The sequence below is a fragment of the Vespula vulgaris genome, chromosome 8 (genome assembly GCF_905475345.1).
Source record: "Vespula vulgaris chromosome 8, iyVesVulg1.1, whole genome shotgun sequence".
Taxonomy (NCBI): Eukaryota; Metazoa; Arthropoda; class Insecta; order Hymenoptera; family Vespidae; genus Vespula; species Vespula vulgaris.
The window spans coordinates 5,204,491-5,219,773 of record NC_066593.1 but is presented as its reverse complement, the minus strand read 5'-3'; the positions used below and the strand labels follow the sequence as shown (position 1 = coordinate 5,219,773).

General features: G+C 32.2%; 1 protein-coding gene across 2 annotated transcripts; it reads right to left on the bottom strand.

The window, feature by feature from the left end:
• Positions 1-4,930: 4,930 nt before the first annotated feature.
• Positions 4,931-15,021, bottom strand: LOC127065724 (uncharacterized). 2 transcript variants are annotated; one of them, XM_050998498.1, is made up of 7 exons: positions 14,900-15,021; positions 9,927-14,278; positions 9,757-9,832; positions 9,003-9,265; positions 8,753-8,908; positions 8,294-8,607; positions 4,931-8,207 (listed from the first exon to the last, which is right to left on the bottom strand). In XM_050998498.1, the coding sequence occupies exons 2-7, from the start codon at positions 14,238-14,240 to the stop codon at positions 6,668-6,670; spliced, it is 6,663 nt and encodes a 2,220-aa protein (XP_050854455.1). In that variant the 5' UTR covers positions 14,241-14,278; positions 14,900-15,021; the 3' UTR covers positions 4,931-6,667. The 2 variants fall into 2 exon arrangements, with proteins under 2 accessions (XP_050854455.1, XP_050854456.1); XM_050998499.1 differs by having other exon boundaries at positions 9,799-9,832.
• Positions 15,022-15,283: the final 262 nt, after the last annotated feature.

The window sequence follows — 15,283 nt, the reverse complement described above, 5'->3', positions numbered from 1 at the left end:
ATTAATAATAGTAATAATAACAATAATAATAGTAATAATAGTAATAATAATAATAATAAAATAATCAATAAAAAGAAAAAAAGCGCGAGGTACCTCAATCAATTTAAAGTGTCATTCGTTATAGTCAAGAAAACGATAAATAATTGAAAAATCATTAATACGAGTGAGCGATAATACAAAAATAAGAAAGAAAAATCTAGTTGTCCGCCATTGTTTGCTTTCTCTTTTCTTTTCTATTTTTTTTTGTTTTCTTCTTCTTCTTCTTTATTTTTCTTTTTTTATTATTATTAATCATCGTGCTAAGCGAGATTACACGCGTAGGAATGTGAAAAGATCTCGAAAAACGAACAACTTTTATTCTCTTCGATCATATTAAAGGGCACTTCTTCTTCACGGTAAAAATCAAATTTGATGTCGATATGCATCGTTCGCTGATCATCTCTGCTTTTTTTTTATCTCTATCTCCATATCTCTCTTTTTCTTTCGCTCTCTCTCTCTCTCTCTCTCTCTCTCTCTCTCTCTCACTCTCTCTCTTTCTATATATATATATCGTTAACATCATCATACACCATCGTGCTCTACAATAATTACACTTTCGGCCAGCAGAAAAATAGAATTCTGAAAACTTAAACTCACAGTACTCGTTCGATCGTGTACTTGTGTATTTTTTTTGTTTCCTTATCTCACTTGAATTATCCTTATCTTTTCTCTTTATCTTTATCGGTCCATCTATCTCTTTCTCTTTCTCTCTTTCACACACATATACAGACAAACATACGTTCACACAGACGTTCTTTCTCTCTCTCTTTCTCTTTCTCTTTTTACTTTCTCACTCTTACTCGTTCGCGAGTTAACGAAACATTGCCGATTATTTCTTTCCTCGTACATGTTGAAATTCGAAATTGGCGCCAGATCGACGCAAGTCTGGATGATCGATTAATCGTTACAAGGTCGAACCAATGCGGGAAATTCGATTCGAAATTATCGTCGCTCATTATGATTCAAACGAATTGCCATAAGAGATATTAATTTCGAAAAAAAATGAATAAAAAGAATGAAAAACAAAATAATAATAGTAATAATAAAAAAAAGATAATAATAAAAAGATAAAACGTGAAATAAATGTGTAAAAATGTTTCGATATGTTCCCCGTTTTTGTATAATATGTGATGTCTACATACATATATTACATATTACATATTAAATCGATAAACATTTCTAAGCGCGTTTAGGAAATCGTCGTATAAAGTTTAATCAACGTTACATACAATGATCGTTTTATCGGGAATAAAAGAATTCGTGTATATTCATAAACGTATTATGTTAATGTGACTTATCACTTTGTTAATGGAAGAAAAAAAAAAAAGAAAAACAGAACATTTTATACATATATTATAAAATTAATGAGAATCTTTTATGCAAGGTTATAAACGTAAAAAAAAAAAGCGCGTACTCATCATACGTAGAACGATTCTCGGAAATAATAATAATAATAATAATAATAATAATAATAATAGTAATAATAATAATAATAATAATGATAATAAATGTTATAATAAATTGATCGTAATGATAAATATTTAATATTCAAATAAAGAAAAACATGCGTGGGCGGTGATAAACCTTTCCTAGAATATTGAAGATATACTAATATATTGTTGATAAAAAAAAAAAAAATAAAATAAAATAAAATAAAATAAAATACAAGAAAGGAAAAAAAGAAAAGAAAAAGAAAAAGCCTATTTCAATTTTTAGCGAGATACACAATTTCCCTTCGTTAGATCGAACGACGGAATAATAACATAAAATATCTCTTCGCAAATATCCTCTCTCATTTTCTCATTCTCTCTCGCTCTCTCTCTCTCTCTCTTCGTCCCTTTCTCGCAATAACGATCGTAAAAATCTCTTCTTTTTTATCTTATCTCATCGCGCTTTAAATATCGAAATATAACACATTTTGCGGAAATAACTTTCAGCAGGATCGCAATTTGTATATTTACGAACTTCATGTTTTCGAGGCACTATATAAATATAAATATAAATATAAATATATATATATATATTTATTGATTATATATATATATTCAAAAATAATTGTGACGACGACATTTGTTTCTCATTGATAATTAATAATTTTACACACGATTGTAAGCAAATAAACAAAAAATACATATATATATATACATATATATATATTTATGTATGTATGTATGTATATATATATATATATACATATGCATGAATGTATCAATAGAATCTCTCTCTCAAAAAAACAGAGAAAAGAAACGCGCAAACGAGTGAGCTTAATCGATTAAAAAATATCGACTTGCAATGATGCAAACGATGAAAGACTCAATCGAGAAAAAATTTACTATTCGAGAGAAATGAAGATAGATGGATAGATAGATAGATAAATAGATAGATAGAAAACGATCTTGCTCGCTTGCTAATATAAATTCGACACGTAGCATACTCCTCTGCAGTTTTACAATCGTTTTAGACTTTTTATAATCTTATCTGTTCGTAACAATAATTATCGGTCGTCGAGCTATCGCCAGTGATTACACACTTTTATGATTCGATATACATATATTCATATTATATATATATATACTCATATTTATATATATAGATATATCAAAAATATCCTTAGTAAAATAGAGCATTTATATATGTATAATGTACCTTCAAGTACTTTTTTTGTTGTATTATATAGTTTTATCCACTATATATATAATATATATATGTATGTATAACGTGTATTATTATTTTATTATTATTACTATTATTAATATTAATATATATATATGTATATATATATTATATTATTATAATTATATATGTTTTTATTATACATGTAATATCCATCGCGGCACATTTTTTAGTTGCACCTCCCGTACATATCTATATATATATACATATATATGTATATATATATATATAAATATATATATATATATATATATACACTTATATGCGCGTATGCGTGTGTCGCCACGTGAACGAATTTCATGATCAAATAAACATTGCTTATTCTGTCACTCATTCGTTGCTCAGCTTCCATTTCTTTTTTCTTTCTTTCTTTTAACTAACATAAGAATCGATAACTAAGGGATTAGAAATATGGATAGGACATTATATATATATATATATATATATATATATATATATATATATATATATATATATAATGTTATATCTCTACGATCGAAAATTCTCCTGAAACGAAACTTTCTTTTCCTTTCTCTCTCTCTCCCTCTCGCTCTCTCTCTCTCTCTCTCTCATTTTTTATTTCTTATCTTTCTTTTCCTTTATTTAATCACGACGACCTCTCGAACGATTTATGTTAAACATTTTCATTCATTATTAATCTATTAATCGTCAACGAACAACATTGATATGTTCGTCTAACATGGAACATCGAGAAGCGACGTATCATATATCGATTTTATTTAGATCAAAATTCAATGAAATTAATCGATCTAAAATGATCGAGTACACTGTAACAAGGTATACATTATAGTTTTCTATCACTCAAATTTATCGATACAATATCGAGAGAAATCAAGTAGAATCGATATATCACAAAAAGAACAGTTTTCATATTCGATGTGTGTGTATTGTATAGAAATGGAAAAAAAAAGAAAATTGATATATAATCGTTACTACGAATACAAATAATTCCCAGATCTCTTAAAGGATTTTTCTTCTTTTTATTTTCATTTTATTCTTTCTCTTTCTTTTCTTTTTTTTTCTCTTTCTTTTGATTCGATATCATAACAATTTATTTTTTATATTTTCCATTCAACGTTATTAAGATCTTTAAATTGTTACGAATACGTTTGTTATACATTGTAAATTTCAACTTTACGAATTCCAGCTTGGCGAAAGAGAGATCAGAAGGAATTCGTTCGTAAAGTGAGAGTGAGTGACTAGGGGAGATGGAAAGGGGAAAGAGAAGGGGTGTACGAGACGGGAACTACTTGTAATTTACAATAGTCTTTATAAATGTTGAAACGAAAAAATTCCGAATTAATTCGATGCTCGGTCGAGCGAAAATACGAATAAATAAGTATATTCGAATAGAAAACTATCTCAAGGCATCTACTTCTTTCTTTCTACTCGATTATGATTCCTCTCTTTCTTATTAGTTTTCTTTCTTTTTCTCTCTTTTTTCGTTCTTTTTTTTTTTTTCTTAAGTAAGATATTAATTTCTCATAAGTTAATTTTATTGCTCCGTATACTTACAAAATTCCCTTTCTCAGTCTCTCAATATCTCAGATATCTCTCTCTTTCTCTCTTTCTCACACACACGCGCCATTTACATAGGAAAATAATACATTTTTTCGATTTCCTTCGAAGCAATCTTTAAATCGTGCTTTTAAACCGTACTCTCTATAGCAAATATCCTTAACCCCGTTTTTTTTTCTTTTTTTAATTAATAGTTTCGAAGTTTACCTAACGATTAAGTTGCATTTTAAAACGAAGAATGATAATAGCTATCTTTCTCTCTCTGTGTTTTCCTTTCTTTCTTTCTTTCTCGCTCTCTCTCTCTCTCTCTACTCCATAAATTCTTCGCATAAGTTAATTTTTCAAAGAATATATATGTACATATATAATATACATATATATGTACATACTAAAAGCGAGTGTTAAGATATTGGTCTATTATTAATATTATTATTATTATTACTATTATTATTGTTATTATCATTATAATTATTATTATTATTAATAATATTATTATTATTATTATAGAGTCACAGATGCTTTTCTAGAGCGAATCTCTTCTCGATGCTCACTTCTTCATCGTAGAAATATGATTTTTTTGCTATTCGTATAAATAAAAACAAATAATAATAATAAAAGAAAAGAAAAGGAAAAAATATTAAGGAAAAGAAGGAAAAGAAAAAGACAAAAAAAAAAGAAAGAAAATGAAAAGAAAAATTGTAATAATGCACGAAGTCGGTCCCCGACAAAATTCGAATCGTGGAAGAGATACTTCATCGTACAGCATGAATTTGCAAAAACGCAAATAAGTCGTTATTAGGAGGAGAGACACTCGTCGACTAATATTAATATTTCACGTGGCGACAAAGAAAACGTAGAAAGAAAAAGTTCTCTTACGAATTCTGACCCCATTTTGTTATTTTGTTGTTGTTGTTTCGTTTTCCCTGTTCATTACAGCGCGTACCCAAAAGGCTACATTAAGGAATCATACACAACGCGTTTTTATAAGTCGTAATGGTGATCGTTATCGGCTTAATATATGAGTTAAAAACTAAAATAATTATTCAATATATGTACAATGCGATAATGTAGTAACGTAATAAATAAGCTCAAGGTATACATTCTACTTCACACGTATAACATTCGTCCATATAATAATTACAAATCATCATCATCATTATTATCATTATCATTATCTCATCATCATCATCATCATCATCATCATCATAATCACCATCATCACCATCATCACCATTATCATTATCATCGTCATTGTGATCGCTACACGGGCGAACAGGCCAACATTACAATACACAATTTTTCGGTTCGGAACGATAAAGGCTTCCAATCATCCCACCCCTCCCCACCCCAACCCCGAGAACACTTCGTCTAGGATAAAAATATGCTACCGTGTCGATTTAAAATGTATAATTCTTTCAAAAGAAAGATATAATATAATCGGTCAGCATAATCATTGGTCGTCGTCTCATTCTATAAGATTATTCGACTTATTCAATAACGATCTACCATCGATCCAATCGAATCTGTTTGAACGACACGAGAGGCAGACCTTTACGTTCTGAACCAAGTATATAGAATGTATGCTACCTATTATTCGTTAAACTTTTGCACACAAGTAAAGAAATAAAGAACGATGCGTAACAGGGTTATTATAACCCAAAAGCACAAGGTCGTCGGAATTCTTTTCGTACCATCGTATTGTTCGTAATGTTCATCGATCATTATTATTTAATGCACATCGTATACCGATAAAAACTAACGACTCCATCTGTGTCATTTATATATAGGCACTTCTCATAGTGGGAAATCAAATAAATTTGCATGTCCCGCTAAATTTGTCTTTACAGGTGAGAAACTTTGGTTGATGGGATATATCTTTAGAATCGAAATATCTTATTTTTTCTCTCTCTCTCTCTCTTTCTCTTTCTCTCTCGTTTTTTTTTCTTCTTCGATTTGCGCACGATTACTATATGCATACTCTATGTATATTTCTATAGTCTCTGTGTAATTCACAATTGCCGACGTATATCATCACGTCTATATAATTTAATAGTTTCTTTCTCGTCTCTTAAGTAATATAGTGTGTAAAATCGTGTATTCTCATTTATTATTCGAGTCATCGTAGCTCGAAGATAAAAATACGTCATTCACGACGCATTTATTTAAAGCATGCTATTCGCTTGCAAACAACTTTGTCCGTCTCCTCTGTCTTCGTAACCTCAAGCAGGAATCTTAGGAAAACAAGGACATTCGTAAGATCCTTATTCGCGTTTATCCGAAGAAACCTCTTGAGTGAATCTATTTATGTGGAGAGAGTGTGTGTGTGTACGTACGGACGGGCCCAGCGACACGGGGACAAGTTTTCTATTAAAGAAGGCGTTTGTATTTACTTACTTTTCCCCCGCTTTCTCGGCTTTCATTTCTCGGTAGGTCTCGTTACAGTTTGTGGTATTACCGTCAATGACTTTGGAATTTTTGGCAAAATTGGAATTGGATTAGATGGCTTAGTAGTCACTTGTATAGACTTTGGCAGATTAAGATTATGTAATAAGTTTTGGGTAGGACTGTTCTCGTTCGACAAACGGATGTCACATATAAGCGGCTCGAAATCACCTCTACTTTGACGATTCAACATTTCCTGTTGCATTCTCAAGTGCTTTTGGAATTGGGTTTGAGCGGCCAGCTGCGCTTTTTGATATTGCGTCGTCGATTTGAAATTCGGTGGTGAATTTGGATTACCCGATACACCCGTAGGACTTACGCACTGTTTCTCACTAAGCATTTGTTTCTGTTTCTTAAGATGTTGCAGCCGCTTAAAATCCGGTTCGCTCAACTGGAACACTTTACCGCCCGAGGACATCGGCAATTTCGAGTTATCTTTACGTTTGATATTTCCATTGGCCGAACTGGTAGACGGTAAATTAAGTCGTTGCAAACTAGGAGGCGGTTTCTTTATGATAGATACACCCGGATTTAATTTGAGAACACGCGGTGGACTTCCCTTAGTCGTTAATTGTATCGCCGGTGACTTCGCGGTACAACTTCCGGTGGGTAACGAGAGTCTGTCTCTTTCGAGTACGTATCCTCCGCTCAAACGACGAGAATTATTAAATTCGGAGGATATCGGTTCCATTATCGGTTCGTCCATTTTTTCAGGGCCCTCGTACGATATCAATCTGTTTTGAACCGACGTCGAATAATTTATCGCATTTCGGGATGCGTTAGGCGCCAAGATCAAATCCCCTGCCCTGTAATACTTCTCCAAAAGTATTAAATGTCTTAGAAAAGAACTTTGATTCCCGTAAGGTCTTTGTAACTCTTGCCATAAAAGTTTCGTGTCTCTGTCGTATTGAATCATCGTCGCACACTTTTCCCAACCCTGAGGCGTTATCTCTCGAACATTGGTGAACTCGATGTTAGCATGAAGATTCATTTCTTCTTCGCCTGGGAAAAGAGTACGCACGCTAATGGATGGATTAGCTCCGAGTCGTTGTACGACAGGAGTTATGTCGTTGCTCGTTCTTGCCCTCTTCGGTAATTTCGTCAAAGTTACTTCCTTGTCCATGGCAAGAATCTCTACGACCTCGTTCGAACCGTCGCAAGGCGTTGTTGTCCCATCTGACGTATAATTGTTCACTTCGAGTATCTTTCTTTTCTTCAATTTTTCTACGGTACCTTCAACGCCAAGGAATTGAACGTCCGTGGGAATGACGTCGTTCGTATTCATTTTGACGGAACGATTGTCATTGTCCGGTTCAGAATTTGTTCCCTCGTTTTTGATTAACTCGGGCGTCGACTTGTCCGAGACTGAATTTGCGATTACGTCTGGCGATTTCGAACTGCCATTTTTAGCCGGTGTACATTTAGCTTTTTTGCGTTTGTCCTTGTCTTTCGATTGACTATTAGAATCGTCGTCCTCATTCTCGAGTACCTCGATGTCGTGATAATGTAAGATCCTAGAATATTACACGTTTGTATAATTGTTCAAAAGATCTTCGCGAATGCAAACTGATCGTATAAAATAGGACGATTAGGAACGTACCTTTTTCGATAGCTCTTAAAGAAAGATCTATGATTCATATTCATATTTTCAGGATCCTTGTATTTAATTTGCAACTGTGTGAAATACCGACACAACTTGCAAACAAAAGTGCCCGCAGCGAGCGAAACTGGTATCGCTTGTTGTGAGAGTCGTTGATTTAATTCTATAGTTTCTGCGTTCGATAATTGATGCGTATGATTCCTGGCCAATCTCCGATTACAAAGTGCACAGATCAAAAACCTTTCGATTTTACCGTAATGAATCACGCAGAATGACATAGACGTGTGTTGACTCGATTCCCAATCAATATCAACCTGTAATGCATTTTATTATCTAAATGAAACATATGCATGTAATTAAACTTAAGTCATTATTTAACCATAACTGGTTACAATGTAACGTTATTGATGCATTACGACAGTATCGATCGAGCAATTTTTATACGAAACAAATCAATACCTGATTTTGTAATCCAGACTTAATTTTAAGTAACCAACGTCGTTTAACATGATGACGGGCAGGATTTCTACAATCACGAGCTGAACATTTCGATACCATCAATTGACGATGTTGTTTTTGTGGCTTTGTTTGCATGTTTGTTGGACTAGTGTTCGCCTATGAATAAACAAATAATAGTAATAATTCCGATTAATTAAAGATACCGTCAGAATCGATAGTTCTATTACTTATAATAATTTTTCATACATACCTTTCTATCTACATGACGATAACACGCGTCACACAGACAAGAATCCTTGGTAAGGTGTCTTTCTATATTCAATATCTTCTTTCTTCTTTCATCCGATTTCATTTGAGCCAAGTGCATGGGTGTATCCAAAGAGCCAAATTTTCCGAAACAATAACAACATACATCCGCACATAATCGTCCTGGATGAATAGAAAATGAAGATGATTTCTCAGGAATGACAAGGGACTGACGATCCTTCGGCGGAGCTTCCTCGTTATCCTCATCTACGATAATCAATAACGATAATGATTAATACACGATATGAACATTCAATCGTCGATTTTCTAAGCAGATTTTGATAGGATTACGAATGAACTATTCGAAATACTCAGCCGTAGAGCAAAATACAAGTAGTTAGAAAATATTATCCTTCGTTTTTTGTTTCTTTTCTTTCTTTCTTTTTTTTTTTTTTTGAATTTGAAGCAGTAGCAAAAAATAACATGCATAATTACTTGAGATACAAACTATTTTTCAGGTAAATTATGAAACTAGAGATTTACAAAAAGGGATTGCCAAGCATTACATAATAAATGTTTGATTATAGTTTGCACTTATAAATGCAAATTTGGTGTTAAATGTAATAATTAAGCAATCCTTTGTGTCCTATCTGCTAAATAACATTTTATGCAGGATAGAAGAAAATATAAATATATTGAAAAAGCAATGAAGGAAAAGGGTTGATTAACAATGTAGTTATTCCCACAACCAGGATTACCGCAAGAGTGTCTGTGGTTAGTAGTGAACTTTCGGTTCGCACCAGAGCTGCTATCTCCCAAACCACTGGTTCCAAACTGAAAAAAAAAAGGAAAAAGTCAAATATAACAAGATTTGTATGCCTCGTGTTTCTCATGAAATATTATTATCGAATTTTACGGAATACCTTACCTCCTTTTGTATGGTGTAAAATTCAGGCGAATCTCCTTCTCCGTCGGTGCGTCCTTGCTTCAAAACCATTTTCAAAGGAGATCTCGATCGTTTTTTATCTTTTTCTTTTTCTTTCTGTACACGAATTACAGTTTTCAGTGTACCTGTATATTGTTCCTTCCTCGCTTTTTGATGGTTCAATCTCTCTGCAGCTTTTTCCAATGATTCCAAACCCAATAATCTCAAAATAGATTCTTTTTTAGCTTTATCCTCCGGTGTTTCTAAAATTTTCGCCGTAATATTAACGCTACTAGATGATTCATCCGAAGTTGATGTCTCATCTAAATCTTTTTGAGAAGTTTCTCCCATTTTACTAGATTTACACTCATCCAACAAATTGATGTTACTTCCTTCTTTTGATAACTCGTTATCGGCGATATGACTCGAAAGTCGTCCTTCTTTTTCTGATCTATTTGGTTCATTTGGAATAACTAAATCATTTTCTGATTTACTACGTAAATTATCACTGTTGTCTTGAATTTTGTCTAAACTATCACGACCACCTTCAGAGAAACCTCTAAAACTGTCAGAACATTTAGCAAGATTGTCATAATCATTAAGGAATGATCTGTTGTTTTCATTTATCTTGGCAACTTCATTGTCAAGCAATGTTTCTTCTTTTTGTTGGTCAGACTTTCTGATATCTCGTTTAGTTCGTTTATTTTTCAATGTATTATTTAATTGCTGATCTTCCTTACGTTTTTTTACTTCCCTACCACGTCTGGTACGAGTATGAGACTCCAAAACATCACTAGTTTCAGAATCTACGGTGCTATTTTGAGATATGTCTGTTTCAGGAGTGTTACAGATAGTTTCAGTATTAGCTTTCTGTTCAAAATTTTGTTTATTATCATTTTGTGCATTCAATTCTTCTATTGTTTGGCTATCACTTCCTGCATTAGATTTTGATGTATTTTCGTGTTCTCTGTTGCAAGAAGTTGGTCTTTTCTCTATTTTCTTTTGTTTATCGCGTACCCTTAAAACTCTTTTATTTTCTTCATTTGTAATTTTGGGTTCGTCTGTATTCTTTTCGGACGATAATTTATTACCTTTTTCTTCAATAACTGTATTCAATGTATTATCTACTTTCTTATCAACAGTATCTTCGTTTGGGGCTATTAATGTATCAATATTTTGATGTTTATTATCTTCTTTATCGTGATTAACATCCTTGATAGAATCATTTGTATCATTTATTTCTTTCTTTGAAGTACATACTGGAGATTTGTTGGAGGTGCATATTGAATTTAAGTCTGGCAATACATGAGAATTATTTTTGTCGTGTTTCTGATTTTGCATTGATTCAGAGGAAGCAGTAGGTACCTCAATCTTCTCATTGTTATTATGAACTTTGTCATGTTTGTTGGTTTCGTTTGATAAATGATCTGTAGCTTGATCAGTCAATGCTTCTGCTACTTTATTAGGAGTAAATTTTGATGTAGAATGTTCATCAGCTCCAACAAGAGAACTTTCTTCATCTTCAGCAATATTATTATATGTATCATTTAATTTTATATCTTCGTCTATTGCTTCTGTATTTTTTGCCATATTTGTTGAACTTAATAGTTCATCCCCTTTTACTAATCTTTCAACATCAGAATAAATACTTTCTAAAGTTTCTGACTCCTCTGAACAATGAGTACTACTTAAACTTTCTACTTGAGGTAAATTTATCTTATCCATTTCATTGTTTATTTCTACGGTTGTACTTTGCGTTTTCACTGATTCGTTCGTTTCTGCAGAAGATAATAAATTTGTAGTAGACTCGTTAGTAACTTCACTTTTTATAAGTTCTTTTTTGTCTTCTTCAATTCTATTTAATGGTTTTTTCTCTTCATTCATTCGTTCGTCACTTTTTTCTATAGCAGATTCCTTAAGAGAATCACTCTTTTCAGTTGGTTCTTCTGATGTGGTTGTCAATTTCTTTCCAATTTCAGACTCTTCAATGTTATCTTGAGAATTTTTATTATTTGACTTTCCTGATTTTCTTAATAAAGAAGATATTTTCTTGCTATTATCTATTGACTGATTTTCAATATCTTCTATTTGTTCTCCTATCTTAGATGTAATATTTGAATCCTGATCAGCTTCAGTGCTTTCCTTACCATCTTTACACATATTTATTTCTTTACTAACTGTAGCATGTGAGGGTTCATGAGAATTGTGAGTTTTATTGACTGCTTCAATATTAGGAGTCTCCCTATCTTGAGTGTTTTGTGATTGAGTTTCAACCAATTCAATGTCACCCATGACTAGTTTCTCAATCTCTTTGGCAGTATCAGCCACTTTTGGTACCGAGTTCTCAGAACTCTCAGATTTACTCTCATTCTTAGATGCATTGGGTTTATCTTCATCAGTATTCTCTTCCAAACCCAATTTCTGAGATTCAGTACTTAATGGTGCAATGATTTCCTCAATCTTTGGAATTTCAAAATTTTTGCTCAATCCAAGATTCTTTTCTGGACCAAATATTTTACTTTCAATTGATTTTGCAATTGTTAATTTTATATTCTCTATCATCTGATCTATTTGTGACTTCGGATTGCCATCAGATTTCTCTGTTCCATAAAATGAATTTACTGTTTTTCTCATATCTATATTTAAACTATTCCTTCGACCTTTAGACCTATCTGTGAGCTTTGACAAAATTGTGTCTTTCCTAACTTGGTCTAAACTACTGGTTTTCTTTATTTCTTCCAGTACTTCTACATTTTTAGATGCTACACGTGTATCCTCAACTTTGATATCATCTATTTTTGTTTCACTATCCGTACTTCTGGCTTTTGTCTTTGAACGTAATGTTGGTCCTATTTCACTTAATCTATCTACTCTCTCACTATTATTATTGTTTTCTATTTCTATACCAGTTTCACTTTCGGCATAATTCTTGGAGACATCATCTTTTATTATACATTCCTCTTTATTTATCGAAGTTATTTGAGAGTAATTACCGCTAGATTCAGAAAAACAGGATTCTATATCTACATTCCCATCAGAAATCTGTTCCGTCGAAGTTTCAGATGCAGCAGGATCATCTGAATTTAATCTACGCCGTCTTTTAACATCTACATCATTTGCAGCCACTGTATCTGAAAGTTGGCGCAATTTTCCATTTCGTAAACTCCTTTGGCTTAACAGAACATTTGACCTCTTTCTTAATTGAATTGTAGTTTGAGTATGATTTCCTTGTTCAATGTCTCCACATTCTCCTTCCGACATAATTCTTATGTCATCACAATCAGGTTCCTTCTTTATTTCACTTTCAGGAATAATATTTTCATCCACCAACATTTTCCTACTCCTAGTTATCTTTCCTTCTACTTTTTCTACAATACCTTGCTGATTATCTACTTCTGAATCACTCAACATTGAAGCTATAACTTCGTCGATAGTAAGATCAATAGAGCTCTTGTTATCCAAAACAGATTTAGATAATTTATTATGCACGCTGGAATTACTTTTAATGCTATTAAGAGAATCAGTATCTTTAGTGCCTCTTTTACCTTTTAAATATTTATCCCCCTCTATGATTTTCGTATAATTTTCTTTCTCCTTTATAGTACTCTTTTTCAGTCCTGTATTTTTTAAAAGTTTGGCACTTCTAGGGGAAGAGTCCACAGTATCACCTGGTTTAGTTCTCTTACTATACTTTGTATTACTTTTTGTATTCGAATTAACAAGAGCGTCTTGATCTTTTTCTGAATTGTCCTCGTTATCCTGTTCGCCGCTAATTCTTGTAAAGGACTTGGTTTTCTTGGTCCTGAGATTAATCTTGGCACTTTTGTTGGTTATTTCAGCAGTTTTGCTATTTTCTAGATCGTTGATATGATTTTCTGAAATTCTTAAATTGATATCAGAAGATTTTTCCTCTTCTTCCTCCTCTTCTTCCTCTTCTTCCACTTTCTCCTCTATTGACTTAACTTTCCTTGCTTTGATACCTTTCTTGATATCAGAATTTATCCTGCATAAATTTTTACTTCCTACTTTTTTGGTAACTTTTGTCTTAATGAAATTAGTTTTTGTTACTCTTAATTTCTGTTTACGTTTGAGGTTCTTTAAAACCTTTTTTCGTGGCAAACTTGCCTCTAATTTTGCAGGAAGTTGACTGCCCGTTGCTACTGCTTCAAAAATATCACGTGCAAGCTGTTGTTGTCTTATATTGGTCAAAGACTTGCCTTTTCTACTTTTGACCTCATTAGATGGCAAGCCAGAGTCATTATTCGCCTTCTGTTTTGATTTTGAAGGCGCTAAGGGTCGTTTTTCTCTGGATGCCATCTCACTTCCACCCACATTGGGCTCCTGAAAAATCACCCCTTGCTAATTTTTTATTAATGACTAATAAAATTTTAATAGCTACTAAATCTCGTATATTGAAAATGTATAAATCAATTAAAAATTTCAATTCTCATTAATTTTTATCATGAATAAGTTATATGTTTATATATCTATATTTATATCTATCTTTATATATCTTATTATGTATATATCTCTATAAATGCACTTATGTATCCAGTATTTATGTTACAAATCGTAGAAAAAAAAAAAAAAACAAATAATAAAATAATCATTTAATCAAAATTAAAGATATCTGAATAATTAAAATTATACTTGTATAAAAATTATATGTAAATACATATATATACATATATTCACACACGCATATAAAGTATTTTATAAAACATCCTATCTATATTATACTTCATTATTATATCATATTCGTTACTTGCAAATCTTACGAATAGATCGAAGATACTTTCAATTTGTTAATATTTCGATTTGTATTTGTAACATATCGCGTTTAATGTATTTAATCGAGACGCGATCGAAATGTTAATTTAATGAATGAAAGAAGTAAAAGAGAAAGAGAAAAGAATTCGAGATATAGTTTTGTATATATATATATATATATAAAATAGAATAAAAAATAGAAATACCTTTCCTCTTAAATATAAGGCAGGAACAAATGTATTGTACACCAAGTAGAAAAACTACATAATTCGTCTTGACTGCGAATAGGTAAGCGACCGGTTGGGAAGTAGGGTTGATAGATGCGGCCCTGGCGGTCAGAAAAATTACGTGACAAACTTTGCATTTACACGGATACACGAAGCGCCTCTTCTCCGTCAAGGAACTCAAGTCCGAAATATTTCGAGCGATATCTGCCGTAATAATGAACAGGTCATTGAAATTCTTGGCTCAAAAGAAAGCGCGTAAGGCGTATTAACTTCCGAGGGAGAAAATCTGCCGATGAATGTGGCCAAAGTAATGAAAATCGAGGGAGAAATAGTCGCGAAAAAATCGCCACGAATAAACAAAAG